The following is a 19,236-nucleotide window of genomic DNA, read 5'->3' as shown; positions in this document are numbered from 1 at the left end:
CTGGCAGTGTCTAGCAGAAGATTCCAGAAAGCGAGGTCCTTCCTACTTGTGTTTTGTGGGACCAACAACTGGCCAGGCAAGTATGGTTGTCACTCTGAACCCCAGGGTGACCCAGGACCCAGGGGTGCGTCTGTGTGTGTCCCCCACACATCCCCAGCCACCCCTCTCCGTGAGGGGCCCCAGCTGTGCCCTGTAGTGACCGCGATGCGGTCCAGTGCCCTGGCTTTCCCCGAAGCGCCCCCTGGTGGTCTCTCCCTTGTGAACCTGATCTCAGGTGCAGTGCCCCCTCCAGCTCCAGATCCCTCGTGGGCTGCTGTAATAAAACAGCCCTGGCGGCAGGGCGCTGGTGGCTCACACCTGTCGTCCCAGCCACTCAGGAGGCTGAGATCCGAGGATCAGGTCAAAGCCAGCCTGGGCTCTGTGAGACTTTTCTTGTTATTAGTCGTGGGGCTTGAACTCTAGGCTTGGGCACTGTCCCTCAGCTCTTCAGCTCAAGGCAAGCGCTCTGCCCTTGAGCCACAGCGCCACTTTTGGTTTTCTAGTGGTTTATTGGAGATGAGTCTCCTGGACTTTCCTGCCTGGGCTGGCTTTGAACCACGATCCTCAGATCTCAGCCTCCTGAGTAGCTAGGATTACAGGTGTGAGCCACCAGTGCCCAGCTATCAGTAAGCTGTGAGACCCTTATCTCCAATGAACCACCAGAAAACCAAAAGTGGTGCTGTGGTTCAAGTGGCAGAGTGCTAGCCTTGAGCTGAAGAGCTGAGGGACAGCGCCCAGGCCCAGAGTCAAGTCCCACGACCGACCAAAAAAGAAAAAAAGAAAAAGAAAAAAAAGAGTCTCCTAGATATTCCGGCCAGGGCTGGCTTTGAACCTTGATCCTCAGATCTCAGACTCCTGAGTAGCTAGGTTGACAGGTGTGAACCACCAGGGCCCAGCTCCGTGAGACTCTAATCTCCAATTAACCAACAAAAAGGCCAGAAGTAAAGCTGTGGCTCAAATAGTAAAGCACCAGCCTTGAGCAAAAAGCCAAGTGAGAGTATGAGGCCCTGAGTTCAAGTCCCAGTACCAGTACACACTCTCACACACTCACACACACACTCACGCTCACACACACACACTCACACACACACTCACACACACACACACACACACACACACACACACACACACGATGGGCTGGAGCTGTGTCTCAGTCTAGACCACCTGTTACTAGCAAGAAAACAAAAACCACAAGAACCCCACACGGGACAGGGAGCTTCGCATACCCCTGTATTGTCACGGGACGCGCGCGGACCTCTGAGGTCTCAGGGAGTCTGGCCGGGGGGCGGGGCCCACACCTGGCTCCTTCCAGGCTGTGGGGGGCTGGTGGTGTTGGGCACAGCCAGCTGAAGCCCCAGGCTTTGGGGGACAGGAGTGGGGGATTCCCCGGGCCACAGTCCCCCTCTCCACACACAGAGTTTCAGGAATCAGCAGTTCCTGGGGTTCCGTGAGTTTAGGAAGCATGGAGCTACCCCAGAGGCTGAGCAGCAGGCCTTTACAGGACTTGTCAGAGCCTTTATGGCGCTCTCAGTCCTCACGAATGTCCACTGTGGAGGCAGAGGGTGCGGCGCTTCCCAAAGGCGCTGGGACTGCAAACCCATCCCTGAGCCCCGGGCCCCGAGCCCCGAGCCCCGAGCCCCGGGCCCCGAGCCCCGGGGCCGGGCCGGGCCGGGCGGCATCCGGCAGGCATGCTCTGGCCGGTTCTGTCTGAAGACGTGGGAGGTGGCGGAGGCACGGCGTGCGGGCTTCGGGGCGCTTTGTGGGGAGCATGCTGCGGCAGGGGCACAGCCACGAACGTGCCGGCGTGACGGGGCCTCAGCCTCCCGCCGCCGCCATCACCTTGTTCTCGTCTGCCGAGGCCACGCAGAAGCGGCAGCCCTGGCGGGGAGGTTGAGTCAGGGCGGCCCAGCTCACGGGCTCCCGCGTCCTGGCCGCGGGGCTCACCAGGCGGAGATGAGCATCTGGCAGGTGTTGGAGGACAGCCAGACCACCTCCACCAGGCGGAACTGGAAGTAGCCGATGATGAAGCCCGAGAGGACGTCGGTGATGTGGTGGCGGCCGATCATGACGCGCGACAGGCCCACGCACAAGGCCCACAGCACCAGCAGGATGCGCAGGGGCACCGCCAGCACCAGGTGGCTCAGGAAGAACTTGGACAGCATGGCGGCTCGGCTGGCATGCCCCGCGGGGAAGGCGTACACGTCCATGGTCAGGTAGTCCAGGAGCCCTGGGCTCGTCTCGTACGGGCCGCGCCGTTTGATCAGCTTCTGCACGCCTGCCACAGTCATAATGTCCAGGAGCAGGGCTGTGGATCGGGACAGAGGAGGGACGGTCAGCACTGCCACCCGGCCACCCTCTCAGTCCCTGGCCACCCCAGCCGTATCTACCAGCACTCACTATGCTCAGATGTGCTGACAGAATTCTACCGCAGGGCCTTTGCACCTACAGTGCCCACTATCTGCACAGCCCTTCCCTCCATGAACCGCAGCGGCCCAGCGCACCTTCCCCATCCCCCTCACCCTGCCACAGCCTTCCTCACAGCTGATACTTCTCTTTCTTTTTCTTTTCTTTCTTCCCTTTTCTCTTTCTGCCAGTCCTGAGGCTTGAACTCCATGCCTGGGTACTCACGGCCCTTAGTTATTTTTCACTTAAGGCACTCTACCACTTGAGCCACAGATCCACTTCTGGCTTTTTGGTTAATTGGAGATAAGAGTCTCAAGGAAGCAGGGCACTGGTGGCTCACGCCTGTCATCCTCGCTACTCTGCAGGCTGAGATCTGAGGATCACAGTTTGAAACCAGCCCAGGCAGCAAAGTCCATGAGATTCTTATCTCCAATTAACTACTCAAAAAAAAAAGCCAGAAGTGGCACTGTGGCTCAAAGGGTAGAGCACTAGCCTTGAGCTGAAGAGCTGAGGGACAGCGCCCAGGCCCAGAGTTCAGGCCCCACAATCAGCAAAAAAAAAAAAAAAAGAAGAAAGAAAGAAAAGAGAAAGTCTCAAGGACTCTGCTGCCCAATCTGGCTTCATACCACAGTCCTCAGATCGCAGTCTCCTGAGTAGCCAGGATTACATGTGTGAGCCACCAGCACTCAGCTTGGTACCTTTTTTTTTTTTTTTTTTTTTTGTCAGTTGTGGGCTTGAACTCTGGGCCTGGGCGCTGTCCCTTAGCTCTTCAGCTCAAGGCGAGTGCTCTACCACTTGAGCCACAGCACCACTTCCAGCTTTTTCTGTTTATGTGGTACTGAGGAATCGAACGCAGGGCCTTGTGCATGAGAGGCAAGCGCTCTACCACTGAGCCAACTTCCCAGCCCCACTTTTTTCTTTTTTAAGTCGAAATAAAACCAGGCATAGTAGCTCATGCCTGTAATTCTAGCTACCTGGGAGGCAGAGAACAAAACGTTCACAGTTCAGGGCAAGTTTAGGGGAAAAAAAATCACAAGACCCCATCTCAATTAACAGCTGATCACGGTGGTACCTCTGTCATTTCAGCTGCTAGGGAGGTAGAGATTAGGAGGATCACAGTTTGAGGCCAGCTCAAGCAAAAATGTGTACAAAGGCTGGGCACCAGTGGCACCACCATCTCTACCCTCAGATCTGGTGGCTGAGCCTCCCAGGGTGGAAGCCTGGCTGTTCCCCCGCCGTCAGCCGGGGGCTGTGTTCACGATGGCGGGGGGGGGGGGGGGGGGGGGGGGCTGGAGGGCCTCACGCAGCCCCTTTTGGCGTTGGGTCCCGTGCACAATGCAGCGTGAGCCAGCTTGGCCTGGCTGGCGGTGACACAGAGGCTGGTGGGCTGTGGGGGGTCCCTGTGCGTCGGCTTGGGGTGCACCCATCTCTGACCCCCGTTCTGGCTGGGGGCGTGAATTGGTGGGACCCCTCTGAAGGCTTCAGACCAGAAGCCCCCTCCCCTCGCATCCCCCGGCGCACCGGCCCGGCAGGAAGGTCCCCAGAGGAGCTAGGGAGGGGTGTGCTTAGTGCCAGACTCCCGGGCAGGGATGTCCGCTGCGGGGTTATTTATAACCTTGGCGGGCGGGCGGCGACCCTGCGTCCTTCACAGGAGACGCTGTGGCAGACGGCGGCCGAGTCCAGACAACGGCACTCGAGGCCGCTGGCTGCCGCTGGCTGCCGCTGGCTGTCGCTGGCCAGGCCCAGGTGTATTTATAGCATGAAGGCTGTGAGTGGGAGAGGCAGAGCAGACTCCACGCAGGGGAGGCCAGCAGCCCGCGGCGGCCCAGGGCGGAGGGCGGCTTAGTGTCTTTCTGTAATTCTGCATTTATACATACATATGTATATATGTAAAAAACCCTGAACATGCATTACTTGTGCACATTTTGTGCACATCTGTATGTATCTGTGTGTGTGTGTGTGTCCCTGTCCTGGGACTTCAGCTTGGGGCTTGGGCGCTGCCGTGAGCTTTTGTGCTCAAGGCTGGCGCTCTACCACTTGAGCCACAGCTCCACTTCTGGCTTTTTCTGAGTAGGTTGATGGAGATAAGAGTTCCAGGGACTTTTCTCTTTGGGTTGGCCAAGAACTGCGATCCTCAGATTTCAGCTTCCTGAGTAGCTAGGATGACAGGTGTGAGCCACCGGAGCCTGGATCACTCTGCGCGCGCACGCGCATGTGTGTGTGTGTGTGTCTCTGTGTGTGTGTGCGTGTGTGTGTGTGTGCGTGTGTGTGCGTGTGTTGTGCGTGTGTGTCTCTGTGTGTGCGCGCGTGCGTGCATGTGCGTGTGCGTGTGTGTGTGTGTGTGTGTGTGTGTGTGTGGTGTGTGTTATTAGGACTTGAACTCTTGTACTTACACTTGGCTTTTTCACTCAAGGCTGGAGTTCTACCACGTTAGCTACAGCTCCACTTGTGGCTTTTTGGTTAACTGGAAATGAGTATCTGATGGCCTTTCCTATCCCAGCTGGCTTTGAACTGTGATCCCCAGATCTCAGCCTCTTGCGTAGCTAGGATTACAGGCATGAGCCATTGATGCCTAGCTTGTGTACATTTTCTTATTCTATTTTATTTTTTTATTGTGAAAATACTGTACAGAGGAGTTACAATTACATGGGCAAGATAATGAGTACGTTTCTTATCAAGCATTGTCCCCTCCTGGCCCAGCCCCACACCCACGAAGACACCCGGGCCTGCGGCTGCCCGATCACCAGCACTGCCAGACTGCAGACCCCAGGCCCCGGCCCAGCAGACCAGGCTCACTGGTACCTCCCATGGGCCGTTCCCTTCCAGGCTGCAAGGCAAAGCCCGCATGGCTGATGCCCTGCGGGGAAGCTGGCAGGGGTGGGCCGGCCTCTAGGAGCAGGGGTGTGTCTACCTGATTTGTGGTGAGCCCCAAACAGGGCCCAAGGCCTGGGGGAGGGTTTGGTCCCCCAGCTGTCCCCCAGAGCAGCAGGCTGGGTGTGGGGTGTGGGGTTCACCCAACACTGAGGAGTCGGCCCAGGCGTTGGCGAGCAGCTTGGGCGGAGACACAGATTCACTTGGGCTTGGTGTCTGGGGGAGGGGGGGACACTGGGCCCCGTATACCATAGAGCCGGGCTCTCATGGACCAAGAGTAAGGGCCCAGCTGTGCAAACAGCCAGGGCTCCACAGGACATGTTAGTGTGTGCTGACAGAGCATGGGCCTGGACTGACACTCAGCCTACTCTTGGGGTGGGCTGGCTTTGAACCTCGATCCTTAGATCTCAGCCTCTTGATTAGCTAGGATTATAGGCATGAGCCACTGTGCCTGGCTTGATCCTTTTTGTTGTTGTTGTTAGTTATGGGGCCTGAACTCTGGGCTTTAGCACTGTCCCTCAGCTCTTCAGCTCAAGGCAAGCACTCTACCACTTGAGCCACAGCACCACTTCCGTTTTTCTGAGTGGTTTATTGAAGACAAGAATCTCACAGACTTTCCTGCCTGGGCTGACTTTGAACCACAATTCTCAGGTCTCAGCCTCCTGAGTAGCTAGGATGACAGGCACGAGCCACCAGTGCCTTTTTTTTTTTAAGGATGGAAAAATTTTCAGGGCTGGATGGAGTGACTTGTGTCAACCCTTAGAAAACCATCAATAAAGCTGGAGTTCCACAGCCACTACCACACAGCCCGCCCAGAGCCCCACAGCCTTAGTCACAGCGCTGCCTAGGGAGGACTCTTGCCCAGCTTTGTACTGATGCCCTTGGCGTCCGTCATTGGCCAGGGGTCACTGTTTGGAGGTCTGCCTGCTGTATTCCTGGTGGGTCTGTCCTCTAGAGTCCACGTGCCATCATCCCATTGCTCACTAGGGCCTATATGTTCCCTGTGCAAAGTCTGCTGTCCCCAGTTACAGTTCACGACCCTTTGCAGAATCTCTCTGAATTTGTACAGCCACATTGGGGCTTGAACTCAGAGCCTTATTCTCTTGCTCAGCTTTCTGGCTCACGGGCTGCCTCCAGACAGGCTTTCACTATTTATTCTGGGAATGGAGTCCTTTAGGCTTTTCTCCCAGAATGGGGTTCAAAGCCTGCCAGGGCAGAAAAGTTAGTGAGATCCCATATCAACCAATAATAAAACTGGGCAGAATGATAAGTGCTGTCATACTAGCTACCAGGAAAGCTTGAAAAGGGAGATTAAAGTCCAGGCTGGCTTGGGCATAACTGCAAGACCCTATTTGAAAAGATAATGAAAACCAAAGAGGCTAAAGGGGTGGAGCACCTACCTGCCTAGCAAGCACAAGGCCCTGAGTTCAAATCTCAGCACTGCAAAACAAACACGCAAACAAATAAAAAAACAGAAAAGAAACAAAACAAAAAGTATGAATAATGCAAAGACACCTGGCATGGCTAATATAGAGGGAGGCAAGTCAAAGTACCGTGAGGTCTCACCTCACAGCCACGGTGATGGCTACTATTTAAAAAAGCCCAGCAGATAACAAGTGTTGGTGAAGGATGTAAGTGGTGAAGGACGGTAAACATGCAGCCACCCTGGAATACAGTACCTGATTCTTCACACAAACATAGAATTGCCATGTGATCCAGAAGGCAGCCTCTGAGCACGCATATAAAAGAACTGAAGCCAGGCGCTGGTGGCTCACGCCTGTTATCCCAGCTACTCAGGAGGCTGAGACCCGAGAATCATGGTTTGAAGCCAGCCTGGTGCAGGAAAGCCTATGAGACTCTTATCTCCAATGAATCACCAGAAAACCAGAAGTGGAGCTATGGCTCAAGTAGTAGGGCACTAGCCTTGAGCACAAAAGTGTGGAGGGAGACAGCACCCAGGCCCTGAATTCAAGCCCCATGACTAACCAAAAACAATGAAAACAGAAAAAAACCTAAAAGCTGAGAGTCAGCGATACAAACAATCATGTTAATGTATCTTGAGTCACCACCACAGCACAGGGGACACAGCACAAGCCAACAAGGGGTGGAGCCAACAAGGCATAAACACCATGTAGTCTAGCCACACAATGGAATATTATTCAGCCATAAAAAGGAAAGAAATTCTCACACTTGCTCTATCATGGATGAGCCCTCAGGATGTTAAGCCAGGCACAGGAGGACAAAGGCTGTGAGGGTACACTTCCCTTGAGTCACCAAATTCATAGACACAGAAAGTAGATGTGGCTTCCAGGAGCTGGGGGAAGAGGGAATGAATGAGGAGGGGATTGAACTCAGGACCTCAGGCTTGCTATGCTAGCGTTCTACCACTTGAGCCACACACTTTTGCTTTTAGTTGATTTTCAGAGAGGGTCTTAATGCTCTTGTCCCACCTGGTCTCAAACCATGAGCCTCCTAGCGATGCCTCCTAAGCAAGTGGCTTTACAGGTGTGAACCACCACACCCAGCCTAAAAACACTAGAGTTCTCATATTCCTGACTATCTCAGTCAAGGACTCACGACACTGGGAAGAAGACAAGAAGCCATTTTCCACCATAGGACAGCCCAGGGGGAAAGGAGAGAGGCTTAGTGAGTTGGCTGGACCTGATGGCCGGCCGATGTCCCACTACCTTTGGGATTAGGCCCGCCCTGCAAAAGGTTACAGTAAGGGAGAGAGTCTTTTCAGCAGCCTCTGAAACCTGGAGGAGGGGTGGCCAGAGGGGATGGGGAGGGGCTTCCCGACAGCCCTGGTGACAGGTGTTAACTGGGATTGGTACACCTCAAGCACTCTGTGATTCTTCAGAAAAGAGTACCACAGGGCTGGGAATGTGGCTCAGTGGTAGAGTGCTTGTCTAGCATACATGAAGCCCTGGATTCCACTTCTCACTACCACATACACAGAAAAAGCCAGTAGTGGAGCTGGCTCAAGTGGTAGAATGCTAGTCTTGAGCAAAACAAGTTCAGGGCTGGGTGCCGGGGGCTCACACCTGTCATCCTAGCTACTCAGGAGGCTGAGATCTGAGGATTGAGGTTCAAAGCCAGCCCGGGCAGGAAAGCCCATGAGACTCTTATCTCTAATAAACCACCAGAAAACAAGAAGTGGCGCTGTGGCTCAAGTGGTAGCCTTGGGCTGAAGAGCTAAGGGACAGTGCCCAGGCCCAGAGTTCAAGCCCCATGTCCAACAAAAAAATGAAAGAGAGAGAGAGAGAGAGAGAGAGGAAGGAAGGAAGGAAGGAAGGAAGGAAGGAAGGAAGGAAGGAAGGAGGGAAGGAAGGAAAGGGTCTCAACAACCCCACTTGTCGTATGAGGACACTGAGGCTCCCAGAGGTGAGGCCACAGGAAGTCTGGGATTTGCACCCAGGTCTGCCGGCTTCTACACATTCACCAGCTGTCAAGATCAACCCTGAGCCCTGCATCCTGCAGTCCTGGCTGTGTGCCCCAGGGCACACAGGCCTGCTGGCCTGCTGACATCTTCCTAGCCCCTGATTCTGTTTCTCCCAGCTCCCAGCTGTACCTGCGGGTCCTGCCACAGGCACCGGCCAGGCACCTTGGGCTTTGGGGGGAGGGGCAGGGCTGCCCAGAGCTCCCCAACTCCTCCAGGCCCTACAGTTCTCCCAGCTCCCTCCAAATCCCCACTGCAGCTCTATGGTATGGAGCAGTGGGCCGGTTGCTTGGTCCCCCAGCCTCAGTTTACCGCTCAAAGTCACCAGGAAGGCATAGTGTTTCATGAACTGTAATACTCAACAGATGATGCTCTTAAAAATCTAAAAGTTATGGGGCTGGGAAGGTGCCTAAGCTTGCCTTGCATGCATGAGGCCCTGAGTTCGATTCCTCAGTATCACATAAGCAGAAAAAGCCAGAAGTGGCGCTGTGGGTCAGGCAGTAGAGGCCCAGAGTTCAAGCCCCATGACTAGAGGGGGAAAAAAAATCTAAAAGTTAGCTGGGCACCAGTGGCTCACGCCTGTAATCCCAGTTACTCAGGAGGCTGATATCTGAGGACTGTGGTTCAAATCCGTGAGACTCTTATCTCCAGTAAACCACCAGAAAACCAGAAGTGGTGCTGTGACTCAAGTGGCAAAGCACTCATCTTGAGCTGAAGAGCTGAGGGACAGCGCCCAGGCCCAGAGTTCAAGTCCCACAACTAACCAAAAAAAAAAAAAAAAAAAAAAAGAGGGAGGAACCTCACATCTCTCTTTACTCGGTGCCCATGGCAGTGGGTTCCTGGACAGAGTCAGGAGCTTCATTCTAACAAGAGAGTTGCAAAACTTTTAGGTGTCTGGGGGTAGGGAAAGCTTTCTTAAAAGCATGCTTATATGCCAGTGTATATAAAGCGACTGAAGGTGGAGCTATTTGGTCGGTGATGATACGTTTGCTTACATGCCTCCTTTTCTTCTTTTTTTTTTTTGGTCCAGTCATGGGGCCTGAACTCTGGGCCTGAGCACTGTCCCTCAGCTCTTCAGCTCAAGGCTAGTGCCCTACCACTTGAGCCACAGCGCCACTTCTGGCTTTTTTCTTTTTGCTTATGTGGTGCTGAGGAGTTGAACCCAGGGCCTCAGGCATGCAAGGCAAGCACTCTACCACTGAGCCAACTTCCCAGCCCCTGCCTCCTTTTCTTGAAAGCTCACCCCTGCGGGAGCATCCACCAACTGTGGAAGCCGAGACCTACCCACTTACTTCTCTGACCCTCACCCTATAGAAAGCTGGGAACAGTGGGACGTTCTCTCTGCCCCTGCTTGGATGATACAGAGCCAGAGGTCCTCCTAATCCTAATCCTGCTTACCTTGACATAGTATCACCCTGTGCCTCAGTTTCTTCCTCTTTAAAGGAGGAATAAACTTGAGAGCGTGGGCCTCATGGAGTAATCCTAGCTACTCAGGAGGCTGAGACCCAGAGGACTGTGGTTCAAAGCCAGTCCAGGCAGAAAACCCTGTCCATCTCTAATTAGCCAGCAAAGTGCTGGACTAGAGAGGCATGACTCAGGGGTACAGCACCACCCATGAGCAAGAAAACAAATCAAGTGCAGGAAGCCCAGAATTCAAACCCTGGTACTAGCACCAGAAAAAAAAAAAAAAAAAGTATGCAGGAGGGGATAAAGCAGCACCAGACTTGTGGGGTCATGGTGAAGATGAGAAATCGTTTGTGTACAACCTGGCACATAGTCAACACTCAATAAGCCACAGTCCCCTGCTCCCATCATCACATAGGAAAGGCCGGAAGGAACAGATGGGGTCTGGGGCTAGGACTGAGAGGCTTGATGAACTTCTCTGCCCCGTTCTCTGACAAAAGCCAAACTGACTCCCACACAGCTTCCTTCCTTCCTTCCTTCTTTCCTTCCTTCCTTCCTTCCTTCCTTCTTTCCTTCCTTCCTTCCTTCCTCCCTTCCTTCCCTCCTTCCTTTTTTTTTGTGTTAATGCTGGGGCTTGAAGTCAGGGACTTGAGCTCTTTTGTGGCTTTTTCATTCAAGGCTGGTACTCGACCACTTGAGCCACAGCTCCATTTCCAGCTTTTCTGCTGGCTAATTGAAGTAAGAATCCCATACCATGGTGAGCAGGACACCGGTGGCTCACGCCTGTAATCCTAGCCACCCATAAAGCTGAGATCTGAGGATCACGGTTCAAAGCCAGCCGGGGCAAGAAAGTCTGTAAGACTCTTACCTCCAATAAACCATCAAGTGGTAGAGCACTCGCCTTGTGCTGAAGAGCTCAGGGACAGTGCCCAGGCCCAGAGTTCAAGACCCATGACTGACAAAAAAAAAAAAAAAAAAAAAAGGAATTTCATTTTCCTGCCTGGGCTGGCTTTGAATGTCCATCCTTAGATCTCAGCCTCCTGAGTCGCTGGGATTACAGACCTGAGCCACTGGCCTCCAGCCTCACAGCTTTCTTAAACCACAGCCTCCCCAGCCCCCTCATGCCCCCCAGGCAGTCTAGGGCACCAGGGAGACTTCAGATAATGGGGCAGGCTCTGCCTGGAAGCCCCAGGCCCAGCGGCTCTGCCACCTGTCTCTGCCAGGTGTGGCCCCAGCAGCCAGCAGAGGCCTGTGTAATGGCAAGCTCTGATGCCAGGCCAGGATGCTTTAGTTCCAATACAGTAAGTCATCGTGCAATGGGAAGATTGAGGCCACCGGCCCCGGAACTCGGCTTGCTGATGAAATGAGAAGGAACAGAGTATCTACAACTTAGTAATGAGCAGCAGATCCACTGCGGCCTCAACTGAGATCTGATGGTTTGCTTCTGCCTGAGCCCTCCACGGGACACCCAGCTCCCTGGTAACTCTTCCTGGAAAAGTTCCTTGGGATCTAACACCCAACCTTTTTGGGAAGGAGACCTCTTGTTCGCGCTTGCCTTGCCTGGGACCCCCTCCCTGCCCGTCCCCCACAGGATGACCAGGCCGGGAAGGGCAGGGTGATCACTGTGTTCCTGGCTTGGAGGTTGGCACCCTGGGGACGGCGGAGGTGCCAGGAGGGGTGAGGCGGCTGGGGACTGGGTGTCACCTCCAGGTGGTAGGGGTGGCTGGCCTTCCACACCGGTCCCACGTGGCAGCTGGCACGGGGCAGTGTTAGGCCAGAGGGCTGGTGGCACAGCCTGCCACGACAAACCAAGGACCAGCCCCCTTCTCCAGTGACTCCCTCCCCTGGGGACAGCACAGGTAAGGCCCCTCGGGGCGGCCTGCAGCCCGGCGCGCAGCCGGGGCCGGGCACTCTGCGGTGACTGACCCGCAGGACCCCAGCGGGGCCCTCGAGGTCACCGCGCTCCGCCCCCAGCCTGGGGGGGGAGAGGCGGCCGGCCTCTGCGTGGACGAGACCCGCACTTTCCGGGGGTACCGGCGGCGGGTTTCTGGGCCACCCTTGCCGCCTAACCTCATTCCTCGGGTCGGGCGGCGCGGCGAGGCCCCGCGGGGTCCGGGGCGGGCGCACTCACCTAGCAGCAGGTTCATGAGCACCTCCTGGCCGGCCAGGGTGCTGCTCTTCACCAGGCAGAGGATGGTGCCTCCGATCCAGGGGACGCCGTGGCCCGTGATGCCGATGAGCTTGACCATGGAGCGGGCGCTGGCCCAGGACGCGGCGCGGCCGGCGCACACGCCCAGCCGCTTGGACATGCAGATGTCGATGGCCAGCAGCGAGTTGAAGGCGATGCCCCGGAAGGAGGGGTTCAGCTGCATGCAGTCCTCCTCGGGCAGCTGCTGGGACTGGCGCCGCTCGCGCGCCCCGTCGCCCGCGGGCGGCGGCGGCGGCGGCGGCGAGGGCCCCGGGGCCTTCCTGCCCACGCCGCGCGGCTCGGGGGCGCCCTTGGGGGGCTGGCTCAGGGACAGGAACTCGGCCCGGTTGAGGACGTTGCCGCGATCCCGCGCGCGAGCCCGGCTCTGGGACGCTGGCATGGTGACCCCGCCGCCGCGCCCGCCGCGCTGCGGGCCGTCTCCCCCCTCAGCCGCCGCCGCCGGCCTCCGGGCTGGTCACTGTAGCGGGGACGCTTACACGTGGCTGTTTACCTCCAGCTGCCACCGGGCTCCGAGGGGACGGCAGTGCCCGCGGGCCAGCCAATGGAGCCCACCACTGCGGCGCCAGCGCCAATGGCACCGCCGGGCGGCGGCCTGGGCCTGGGCTATTTAAATCCGCCAATGGCTCGCGGGGCCCGCGGGACGCTGGGAAATGTAGTTCCGCAGCCGGGACCCGGCGGCCAGGGCCTTGGGCTATTTAAAGCCGCCAATGCCTCGCGGGGCCCGCGGGACGCTGGGAAATGTAGTCCCGCCGCCGGGGGTGGGGGTGGGGGCGAGGCCTCAGGCGCAGGCAAACACGGACCCCTGAGTTCGCCCCTGGTTTTCACCGGCTGAGCAGACCGGGCCCCCACGGATCCAGGCCTGGGCGGCGTGGACCCAGCCCCGGGCGGCGTGGACCCAGCCCCGGGGACTAGGGGAGGGCGGGGCCCGGGCCGGAGGCCTCCTCGGGGCACGGGACGAGGGCGTTCCCGACGTCACCCGGAGGCTCGGCGGCGGCTCCCTGGCCAGGCCCGCTGCTCCCCCCGGTGGGGGGATCCCCTAAACTGACAGGCCGGCTCGTCACGGTCTTTTAAAAGCCAGGCTTGAGTTTGGTGTCACGCATCACGATCCAATCAAACGGCAGTCCGGTGAGATTGGCTTTCCATTCGAGGGAGGGCTAATTAATCGGTCTGTCTCCCCGAGGCCGCCCCCGGGAGGCCGGAGTGCTCCTGCAGCTGCGGGGTAGCCTCTGGTTACCGAGTGCCGGGTGCTGTGCCCGGTGCTGTGCCGGGTGCTGTGCCGGAGCTGGCCTCCCGCCGGGCGCTGCGGAGCGAAGCCCACCGCCGGCCGCCCGGGGAGATCGCCACTCACGGGGTATTCAGTGAAGGGCTGAGGATGACCGCAAGCGCCGGGAGCTACCGTCGATCACGATCGCGGAGCCGGTCCCCGGGCCGGAGTCACGGCCGGCTTGTTGGACAAGGGAGAGCACCGAGGGTGCCCGTGCACGGCGCGGGAAGCCCCGGTGGCTGGTGCCCGGGGGAAGCCGGCTGGGCCGGGACGGGGCCCCACGCCTGGGCACCCCAGCTACTCAGGAAGCAAGAGGAGGTCTGAGGATTGCTGTTCAAAGCCAGCCCACCCAGGCAGGAAATCCCGGAGACTTTTTTTGCTGGTCGTGGAGCTTGAACTCTGGGCCTGGGCACTGCCTGAGTGCTTCAGCTCAAGGCTAGCACTCTACCACTTGAGCCATAGCACCCACTTCCAGCTTTTTCTGTATATGTGGTGCTGAGGAATCGAACCCAGGGCTTCATGCATGCAAGGCAAGCGCTCTACCTCTGAGCCACGTTCCCAGTCCTCCCGAGACTCTTATCTCCAACGAACCACCCAAAAGCCAGAAGGTGGAGGTGTGGCAGCTCAAGTGGTAGAGCACCAGTCTTGAGCAGAAGTAAATAAATAAACAAATCCTGAGTTCAAGCCCAGGACGGGCACCAAAGGAAAAATGAAGTTGAGCTGGATCCCCTCCCTGCCTCCTAAAAACGCCCCTCCAGGCCTGTGGGATGGGAACTGACTCCACCACTTGATGGCAAAGCCCAGTTTCCTCTCCCTCCTGAGGGCAGGGCTCAGGTGAGACCAGAGTCCAGAGCCCTGTAAACGCACCAGCCTTGAGCAGAAAAAGCCAAGTGAGAGTGGAAGGCCCTGAGTTCAAGCCTCAATAATAGCACCTAAAAAGAATGAGGGAAAAAAGGAAGGGAGGAAGAGAAAAGAAGGAAGGAAGAAAGGAAGGAAGGGAGGGAGGGATAGAGGGAGGGAGGGAGGGAAGTGGCTGCTGTAACTACCCGAGTTCACACCAGGCTATGCTGCCCCATTCCTCCCTTCTCTCTTCTAGAGAGTTCCACCTCATGCTAAGGAGGTAGACGGAAAACTGTTCCACATCTCCCTCTTGTGTGTAATGACGCATGTAGTTCACCCTGGACTCCAGACAGGTGACCCCTGGACACGGATGGGTGGAAGGCAGGGAGGACACTATGCTGGGACTTTGGCCTAGCTGTACTTCACCAGCATTTCCAAGGAGTTGTGATTGACCCCATTTGACAGATGAGGAAGCTGAGTCTCAGACATCCATCAGCCAGGGAGGACTCTCCCTCAGCCCCTCTGAGGCTGGGGTCGCAGGGGCTGGAAGTGTTGCTCAGGTCTCCGGGGTGGTCACCTTACCCTCCCTGGGTGGAGCCATGGCTGGAGCTGGCCCCAGCAGTGCCCCTGGGACTATTAATACTCAGAGGTACAGTCAGCATTTCACTCTGGCTCAAGTTACCAGCCAGTTCTGGGGAGGCCATGGGGTCTGATTTAGCTCCAGGCCAGCTGTGGCTAAGACAGGCTCTGCAGAGATTCACACCCTGGCTGAGACCTCCAGTGGAGCCACCACAGGCCAATCCTTCCTCCCCACCTGATCTATCTCCTGGAGGGGGGAGGGGCTGTGGTGAGAGGTCATGTGATGGCTCCACCCAGCCCAGCAGTGCTGCATCAGCACCCCTGTGACCTGAGGCTGGCTACACTCTTGTCAACCAGGATGACCCTGGTCCTCCTTGTAGGTGACTTGAGAGGCAAGTACCACTCCTCAACCATAGGCCTTAAAGGGCGCCTGCCAGAAACCCTCAGTCCTACTTGCTGAGTCTTCAGATTCATTCATTCATTCATTCATTCAATGCTATTGATCTCTCCCTGCGGCCCTGAAATTATCAGCTAGCTTAAAAACAGCACAATGTCACCAATAACCCTATTTTTTTCTCTTATTATCCAAATGCTTCTTCTTATTGCAAAGGATTTAATTAGCTTGTCATTCTAGCTACTCAGGAGGCTAAGATCTGAGGATCTTGGTACAAAGCCAGTCCAGGCAAGAAAGTCTATGAGATTTTTTTTTTTTTTTTGGATCCGGTCTTGGGGCCTGAACTCTGGGCCTGGGCGCTGTCCCTCAGCTCTTCAGCTCAAGGCTAGCACTCTACCACTTGAGCCATAGCGCCACTTCCAGCGTTTTTCTTTTTGTTTATATGGTGCTGAGGAATCGAACCTAGGGCCTCAGGCATGCAAGGCAAGCGCTCTACCACCGAGCCACCTTCCCAGCCCCATGAGATTCTTATCTCCAATTAGCTTAGCAAAAAAACAAAAACAAAAACAAAAAAACTGAAATGTGTCAGGCACATGACGCAGGCTCATGCCTGTAATCATAGCTATTCAGGAGGCTGAGATCTGAGGATCATGGTTCAAAGCCTGCCCAGGCAGGAAAGTCCATGAGGTTCTTATTTCCAATTAGCCAGCAAAAAACTGAAATGAACCATGGCTCAAGTGGTAGAGTGCCAGCGCTGAGGGAACTGAAGCTAAGACACAGCATTTAGACCCTCAGTTTAAGCTGTAATACCAGCACGTGCACACACACACACACACACACACACACACAGGATTTACGTTAGATATTATAGATATATACATATATCTTTATTTATTTTTTTTTGGGGGTCCGGTCGTGGGGCCTGAACTCTGGGCCTGGGCGCTGTCCCTCAGCTCTTCAGCTCAAGGCTGGCTTGAGCCACAGCGCCACTTCCGGTTTTTTTTCTTTTTGCTTATGTGGTGCTGAGGAATCGAACCCAGGGCCTCAGGCATGCAAGGCAAGCGCTCTACCACTGAGCCACCTTCCCAGCCCCTACATATATCTTTATAATGTCCTTGTGTTTAGTGGCATAAATGCTCTGGGAAAGTTTTTATATTTCAAATATGTCTTTGGGTGTTGCAGCAATAAAGGCAACATGTTTTGCAAAAAAAAAATTAATACAGATGATATTATAATCCTTCCATGAGAAAACCAATAGTATAAGGCAAGGGTTGCCAAGTTACAAAGGGATTCACAGTCTCATTTTTAATTATGGAACAATATATTAAACAAGATTTATGTATATCACACATATCCACACGCACAACCACATATTAGAAAATACATCACAGCTGGGCACTGGTGGCTCACACCTGTAATCCTAGCTACTCAAGAGGCTGAGCTCTGAGGATTGCAGTTAGAAGCCAACCTGGGCTGGAAAATTCATGAGACTCTTATTCCAATAAATTACTCAGAAAAAGCTGACGTTAGTGCAGTGGCTCAGGTGATAAGAGTCCTAGCCTTGAGCGAAAGATGCTCAGGGACAGCACCCAGGGCCAGAGCTTAAGCCTCATGACTGGCACAAAAGAGAGAGAGAGAGAGAGAGAGAGAGAGAGAGAGAGAGAGAGAGAGAAAAGAAAATACAACCACATTACACATTACACACCTTTTTTTTTTTTTTTTGTCCATCGTGGGGCTTGAACTCTGGGCCTGGGCGCTGTCCCTCAGCTCTTCAGCTCAAGGCTAGTGCTCTACCACTGAAGCCACAACACCACTTCTGGCTTTTCCTATTTATGTGGTGCTGAGGAATTGAACCCAGGGCCTCATGCATATGAGGCAAGCACTCTACCACTGAGCCACCTTCCTAGCCCCCATTATACATCTTTTAAAAATATAAATCATTCTTTTTACTTGATAATATAAACATGGCCACAGCTCCATTTTGATTGGTTTGGTTTAGTTTTTATGCCTGTACTGGGGCTTGAACTCAGGACATTATGCTCTGCTCAGTTTTTTCAATCAAGGCTGGTGCTCTACCACTTGAGCTGCACCTCCACTTCTAGCTCTTTTGTGTGTATACCAGTTCTGGAGCTTGAACTCAGGGCCTGGGCACTATCCCTGAGCTCTTTTACTCAAGGCTACTATTTGAGACCCAGTTCCACTCTGTTTTTTTTGTGCTTCACTGGAGATACGAGTCTCTCTTACTTTTCCTGCCCAGGCTGGCTTCACAGCTCCGTGAGTGGGTGAAAGGCAGGAGGGCAGAGTTGGGGTCCTTGCTGGGTGGGAGGGCAGGGAGCTCGGTGGAAAGCCGTTTTCCTGCGGCCTGCTGTGCCTGGCCCTGGCAGGGATGGCTTTCTCTGCTCCTGGTTATTCTTCCCTGGTTATTCTGGTCCGGGAAACCTGATGCTTCACCCATTCATTTTAACCCTTTGGTGAACTAACCCCCACCGCTCACGATCTAGCCGCACCCAGGGGGTCCCCCTGGTGTGCACCCCAGACTGGGGCAGACCTCTTCCAGCTTCCAGGTTGAAACACTTGTGACCCCTATTTTGCCTGCATGTGGGACCCTCACCCCATTGAGGGGGGGCTAGAGAGAGGTGCGGAGGCAAGCAGAGCCGTGCAGAATGAAGCAGGCATACCAGTGCTGGCACCTGACTCACTGGGGGGGAGGGTCTGGCCAGGGAAGTGCAGTAACTGCATGTTTACATGCTCCCCAGCCCCAAGACCACCTGCACTCAGGACTGCAGATCTGAGGACTCTGAGAAATCTCCAGCCCTTACCAAGCACCAGTGCTTACACCTATAATACCAGCCACTCTAGAGGCTGAGATCTGAAGATCAGGGATCAAATCCAATGTGGGCAGAAAAGCTATGAGGCTCATCTCCAGTTAATCACCAAAAAAGCCAGAAGTGGAGCTGTGGCTCAAGCAATAGAGTGCTAGCCTTGAGCGTGTGTGTGCGTGCGCATGCATGCACATGCACACACACACACACACACACACACACACACACACAAAACTAGCCCCTGCAGAAACTGATGTAGAAATTGAGTCAGACACATCAAGTTTCAGCCTTTGCCTGGCAAGCCCCCTCCTGCCCCAGCTCACACCCTTGCACCCATGCCCACACACTCTTGTGCACACTCATGACACCCACACAGGGACACACACCATCACACACACACCACTAGAACACACACACCCTGCCACACACCCTCACATCACACACACAGCCACATACTGCGAGTGCACAACAGCCTGTGTTTACTCACACCATTACACACTTTCTGCACACCCTCCTGAACAGAGACAAAGACAAAACACATGGGTTCACACAGACACAACTAGCTCACACCACATTCCCTGGACACCTTCACTGCCTCTGGCAACCCTGAACACACAGCTCCAAACAACTTACTCATCTACCTCCTGATTTAGAGCCATCCACGTTTCCTCCTGGCCATCTCTGGGATCGATTTCACCTATTCATTATTTATACGTTGTGCCTTCATTCATCCCTTCTGCTGCTCATTTAGTACAGGGCTGGCACTCAGGGAACTGAGCGCTGGTGCTTGTCTGACTGGGGCGGTGGTCACAGGGGCCCAGCACTGGGATGTTCAATCAATCCTAAAGAAGGGGCTGGGAAGGTGGCTCAGTGGTAGAGCGCTTGCCTTGCATGCATGAGGTCTTGGGTTTGATTCCTCAGCACCACATAAGCAGAAAAAGCCAGAAGTGGCATTGTGGCTCAAGTAGTAGA

At 55.2% G+C, this 19,236-nt stretch overlaps 1 protein-coding gene across 1 annotated transcript; it reads right to left on the bottom strand.

Moving 5' to 3' along the window:
* Window positions 1–1,256: 1,256 nt before the first annotated feature.
* On the bottom strand, window positions 1,257–12,966 carry Plpp7 (phospholipid phosphatase 7 (inactive)). Its single transcript, XM_070006624.1, has 2 exons — window positions 12,288–12,966; window positions 1,257–2,344 (listed from the first exon to the last, which is right to left on the bottom strand). The coding sequence occupies exons 1-2, from the start codon at window positions 12,742–12,744 to the stop codon at window positions 1,980–1,982; spliced, it is 822 nt and encodes a 273-aa protein (XP_069862725.1). The 5' UTR covers window positions 12,745–12,966; the 3' UTR covers window positions 1,257–1,979.
* Between the last annotated feature and the right edge of the window lie 6,270 nt (window positions 12,967–19,236).

This window comes from Dipodomys merriami, unplaced genomic scaffold (genome assembly GCF_024711535.1).
Source record: "Dipodomys merriami isolate MVZ:Mamm:240054 unplaced genomic scaffold, mDipMer1.0.p SCAF_11, whole genome shotgun sequence".
NCBI classification, from domain to species: domain Eukaryota; kingdom Metazoa; phylum Chordata; class Mammalia; order Rodentia; family Heteromyidae; genus Dipodomys; species Dipodomys merriami.
This window is presented reverse-complemented; position numbering and strand designations above follow the sequence as displayed.

Excerpts from the sequence above, each read along its gene's own strand:
- Plpp7 (XM_070006624.1), bottom strand. The coding sequence starts at position 12,744 with ATGCCAGCGTCCCAGAGCCGGGCTCGCGCGCGGGATCGCGGCAACGTC. Across the intron at positions 2,345-12,287 it reads GCTCATGAACCTGCTGCTAG|CCCTGCTCCTGGACATTATG; the intron begins GTGAGTGCGCCC and ends CCCGATCCACAG.